This window comes from Cyprinus carpio, chromosome B13 (assembly GCF_018340385.1).
Source record: "Cyprinus carpio isolate SPL01 chromosome B13, ASM1834038v1, whole genome shotgun sequence".
Classification (NCBI taxonomy): Eukaryota; Metazoa; Chordata; class Actinopteri; order Cypriniformes; family Cyprinidae; genus Cyprinus; species Cyprinus carpio.
In genome coordinates, this window is record NC_056609.1 from 20812399 (window position 1) to 20818178 (window position 5780).

General features: G+C 37.6%; 1 protein-coding gene across 1 annotated transcript; it reads right to left on the reverse strand.

The window, feature by feature from the left end:
- Positions 1–1767: 1767 nt before the first annotated feature.
- On the reverse strand, positions 1768–5666 carry LOC109072695 (PR domain zinc finger protein 8-like). Its single transcript, XM_042737221.1, has 4 exons — positions 5513–5666; positions 4922–5146; positions 4485–4713; positions 1768–3945 (listed from the first exon to the last, which is right to left on the reverse strand). Exons 2-4 carry the CDS (start codon positions 5135–5137, stop codon positions 2936–2938), a joined length of 1455 nt encoding a protein of 484 aa, XP_042593155.1. The 5' UTR covers positions 5138–5146; positions 5513–5666; the 3' UTR covers positions 1768–2935.
- Between the last annotated feature and the right edge of the window lie 114 nt (positions 5667–5780).

A 5780-nucleotide genomic window follows, 5' to 3' on the forward strand; every position in this document is an offset into this window, starting at 1 on the left:
GCTTGTATTTTCTGCTGCATATTTCTGCATTTCATGTGTTCATATTCTTCACTTAATGAAGAGAACGAAGAGTCTGGACAACTAGCATTGACATCAGAAACCAGTCTGGTACAGTACTTCTTTAACTTGACATCAAAGACATCTCTAACCCCCAGTTCCCACCTTCAGCCCACTTCAAGAGCATCAGGTCTCAAAGTGCAGGAAGTTCCAACTCTTACTTCAACAGATGATGTCACCCAGCTCAAACTAATTTGACATAAACCCTTTTAATCCCACTAGCCCGTGAATGAAAATGAGAGAAGCATTCTCACAGAACAGAACCCAATTACTGTCTGCTGTGTCTTTCCTTTGTGCAAGTTTGAGTGTTGAATGGCTTCTGTGTGCAGTGTGGAAAAAGAGAAACTTAAAGATGTCAACATGTTTGATTGTGTAGACTGAAGAGATGTGAATGTGTCTGCTGCTTTTACTATTTATCACTACAAATGTGAATCCAAAAACTTATTTTATATTAAACCAGCCTAGTTTGTTGGTTTTTACTGGTCGTCCACAAACCCCCTAAAGCTACCTGACCAGCAAACCTCAGATAGGTAAAACCATTTTTAAGTAGAGTTATCATCAACTAACTAATTTATTAGCATAGAAATTTGGCGGCAACCGAACTGATGAGATGATCAATGGTCTCCATCATAATCAAAAGCTGTTTTCTTCTCTCAGGCTAGGTTTGACAGTGTCAGCATGAATGAGGTTTGTTAAACTGTAGATCACTAGGTCTCCCACAGAGACCATAAAATAACAGAAGAATGTGAGAATGTAACGCCAACATCCACTAAAGCTGCCCAGAAACACTGAGGGAAACTCTCAGGTGAATCCCCTTTAGGCAATTTTTAGTTTCCTGGGGTGCACTTTAATATTTAAATCAGTTGTATAGGACACCAGAGGCTTCGTCAAAGTGTAAATACTCAAAAGTTACTGAAAACCAAAGTCAATATTTAGTTTTCCAAATGAGGCCTGATCAATTAATGGCAGCGATGAAAGATGCTCTTTAGAGCGAACAGAGGATTTTCTGTGTGTATGAAATGACTCTCTTCCAGTGATTACCGTCAGGAACAGACCGCTGGGCTTCTAATTGCACCAATATTAGGCCAGTGTATACACATCTTTTCATTCAATCTAATGTCTTTAGAAGTTCAGTATTTACTTTCTTGAATGAGCAGAATGTTTATAGCTAAATACAGATGGGCGTCCTTTTGAACTTCGCAGTAAGGTCAAAACTTTTGGCGTTCTGGTGAACTTTCTCAGTGTTGAGTTTATTACCTATTTGCTGCCTATAATTAAACGGAGACTTGCATGGGGCTTTAATAAAAAAATAAAATTAAAATTAAAATTAAAATCAATGCGACCACAACACCATTCTGACGTTACAGCTTTGGTAAAGTCATGAGGCTTCGGGGACTTAATAATTATTAGAGAGTGCACTCTACCGGTCACTCAGTGTTAGTGGCTGTGAGTGTATGCACGCCACTGATTCAAAAACGTACAATTATTTAAATAAAATTAAAATGCAAAAATGGTCAACCTCATTATTTTTTAAAGAAAGTCAGTATTTTAAAATACAAACTGAGACTTCATCTTCTAAACATACTTCTTTAAAATAAATTTAAAAAAAAAAACTAATTTGACTAGACAAAACTACATTGAATTAGAGTCATCTCAGTGTCACCGTTCTCTAAAAGAAAGTACTGTTCTCCTTCATGGCTAAAATCAGAGGCAAACACCTGGGGAATATGCTCAAAATCTTTAATGAAATACAATGACTGTACTTATCTCAAAAAGAACAGAACAAGAAAATATTTAAATAAATACATCCTCCTTGTCGTTGTGCTGATAAAAAAAATTTAAGTTATCTGAAAAGAACATTGTAACAAAGATTTGGGGATGGATGGATTTTTCAAATATAAAATCTCTTTACAAAGCAATGCTATTAGTTCATAATAGTTTTATTCAGCTGTTAGCAAACCTAAAAATGCTGGAGTATTTTATTCTACGGTTTTTCAATAGCATTTACATGTACTCATCCTGACATTTGTAAGGCACTGTTAAATTGAAAATGACCAGGCAGTTCAACAGTATTAGTCACAACTAAATGTATAAGGTACAGCTACCTCTAAATAGAAAGTTATTCATGTCTATAGCCACCTAGCGGCGATGCAGGCCTATCCTGAATTGCACTACCAAAGACCACCATTTAAAAGCATTGCCGAAAAGACAATGAATCTTTACCAAAAGTAAATGGTTGAAAGGTTCTAGTTTTTAGTCGGTCTGTAATGTATTGCTACAGAAAAATACTTCCCCTGTCCAATAGCAACCTACCCAGTTAACAGAAAATGTTCTCGAAACATTCTAGTAACTTTCTTTCAATGTTTGTTATAGCCTATTAGCCACCGGCTAACAGAGAACGTTCTTAAAACAAACTCTCAACGTTCTTCCACCGTTCCAGTAACGATAATAGAAAGTTTACAAAGTTATCTTGACTTTAATGTTCTCAAAACTGGAATGTATTAGCTGAACGTTTTACCTGGAATGTTTTCGAAATGTTTTAGCTGGACGTTCTACTTGTTTTAAATTGTTCAAAGAACAATCAAAAGTAACATTCTCATAATGTTTGCAGTATGACAAAATACAACGTTCCCTCAATGTTCGTATAACTAACATTTTTCAAACAATTAAAAAATTTAACGTTTCGAATATGTAGAGAACACTATGAAATAACGTTTTTATTACTCAATGGGAACGTTAGCAAAACGGTCTTAGAACATATTTTGTCAGCTGGGTAACTATAAGCGACCATCGCAGTATAAATGCATAATTTATGGTCAATGCTTCTTAATTACTTTTATATTGGCTACCTTGTTAAAGTGCGATGGAGTTTTTCTTCTTAATTATGTGATGTCATGTGACGTGAGAGGTGGTGACGCTCTCGAAAGTACTCGTGACAGATGGGACAGGTGAGTTTCTCCTCTCTTCTCCTCCTCACCTGAGCCTCTGCGGCGAACTCTTTCTTATGATGGGACCGCATGTGAAACACCAAATCGGAGGTCATTCGGAACGAGAGGTTGCATTTGGCGCACCAGTTCTGCACTGAAACACCCAATTGTGTGAAAGTAGGGGGTAGAAGTGTCAAAGAAGATGTGGACTGCAGCTGTCCACCTATAGATCTGGTCCAGTGCTCGGGCGCGTAATAAAAGGATCCTCCTGTAGCCAGAGGAGCGGACATCACTCCACCTGCATGAGCGCTTGGCAAGTCAGCGTGAAACAGGTGCGAAGCCAATACATTTCTGTATCCTAGTGAAGGTTTTGATTTGAAAGAGTGTGAGATTTTATCCGAATCTGGTGGTGAAGAATTATGAACTTTGGTGATGGTGCGTTTGTTGGGTTCACAAAACGCGCTCTTCTGTTCCGGGTGCGCGCTCTTGGGTACAACGAACGAGAAGGCGCTGCAGTCGGATTTCAGGCCTACTTCTGGTGGTTTTTGAACCTCGGTAAATGCGCTGCTTTTACTTAGCTTTGATACATTTGTTGATAATTTGTCTGATTCTGACAAATCCTGGAAAGGTGGACAGTCTTTGTTGACGTTGGCGGTGTTGCTGTGATTAGTGATGTTGGTTTTCTCTAATAAAACAGTTTTTTTGCTCCGGGGACTTAGGGAACCCTCTTGTTTTCTTTTTCTAGGTATGCCCGAGTCTTCGGGAGAACCGTTCATTTTGTGCTCCAGATCTCTTGCAATGTTGTGAAAATCTATGATTTTGCGTTGTTGCTTGACTTCTGGTTTCTGGTCGTTGGTTGGTCGGATAATATCTACTTTTTCCTGCGCACATAAAAAACGGCAGTGGGCAAGGAAAGGGTTTTCGTTCTTGAAGGCCTGGCCGCATCTCGTACATGTGTAGCCTGCGTATGAAGACACAAACGCTGTCAGACCACGATGGTAATAACAATATTAGGACACTTAAGCAACAATTCATTTACAAATAATTCATTTAAATATTACGGTTGCATAAATACAAATTTGGTAAATCTTTGAATAATGAACAAGTTGTTGTTTTATGCATCTTTTATGCATCTTATGGATCCTCTGTGTTCAGTGGTTTTCGTGTGACATGACAACAAAATGGCTTCCTGCATATATTTGTTTTTGTATAAAACCATTTTTTTCTCAAATATGAATAATTTACTAACCAAAAATTTACAGGAAAATTGCTTAACTGTTAATTAATATATATAAAATATCAAAGTACTTGTACAAAAGTTTTGAAGAAGAGATATTTAGACATTTTATTTTTGAATATGACCTATGAATAAACATTCCATGACATTGTTAACCAATTTGAAGGTACATTCAATTAAAATTATTTAATTAACATATTATTTAAACATTAAATAATTATTTTATTCCATTAAAAAAATCCTTGAAAGCAGCCCATACTCACCATCTGTCAGGGCTTTTGTCTTTATGTCTTCGAACCCCAAAAGATGTGACAACTCCTCGTCGTACCAAACAAGCAGTTCTTCCCCTTGTTTCACATCTCGAATAGTCCGAAAGTGCAGCTGTCCTCCTTTCAAGTAGGCCTCAGTATTCTGGTCATCTGTGCTCATTGCAGCCTGTACTAACCGTAGCCATGGAACTACTGGAGAGCCTTTCATCGCCTCAGGATCTACCTGTTTATATTGGGACATATTTGACATTAGAATAAATTTAATTTTTACAGTAAAATAGTTAACAATTGATCTTTTGCAGTGTATAGTGTATTACAACTTATATGTCTGGAAAACACGTTTCATTTACAGCACAAGACAATTTCTGTAAATCTAGTCAAATTCTGCAGTCTAAAATAAAAATGCAGTCTAAATCTAACATTTTACTCACCCGAAACACATATGATTTATTCCATTTGTCAAAGGACTTCAATGCAATGAAGGCTATAGTGTCATAAAAGGTATAATGAAGAACACAAGGTCCAAATGATGTTCCAGCTGGTATATCCTGTGTAACTTGTACACTTGTGAAGAAGTCCGTGACATGATGGTGGAGAAATTTGCTGTCATTAGTCCACAAGGAGCGAGGAATAATACTTGGCTCCATGCTTTATTTCTGGAAATTTAAATAATGAAAAGTTACAAAGAAGAAGGCAAGTACATGTTTCCATGCTTAAAATGGATTAATGGAGCAATCTGAATTTTTAATCAGCTAATTCTTTTTTATCAGTATTTTTCTAAAACACAGGGACATAGGAAATATATTGCCATGCATGCAATTAGTTAGACTACTGAAAAATAACTCGGTCTATGCGAAATCGATTGGTAAATCAGAACTGTTCAGTTTTTCGTTTTTCTTTTACGCTTTGTTTGATGTTCTTTAGACTGTAAATAGCGTTTAAATTCGTATAGTCAGCAGGCATTTTGTATAAAATGCAATATCTCACAAAATTAGCCTATATGCAGTAAAATTGCTACTCACGTATAGCAGGTTTGGGTTGAGGATGTTCCGTGGCAGGTGCACAGTCCAAGGAGACGTGATTTGCAATTATCCACAGAGAGCGCGATCACGACCGTCTCCTGATCCTGACTGTCTCTTGACTGTCTCTCGCGCTGCGCAGTCACGCACTTATCCACTCCGAGGACTCGGAGCTGAAGCGCCTCAATTCTCCCAAACCCCCGACCCCCGCCCCAGGTGGCAATTTGATTGGTGCCTCACCAGCTTTGCAGGCGTGTTAATTAGAAGCGAG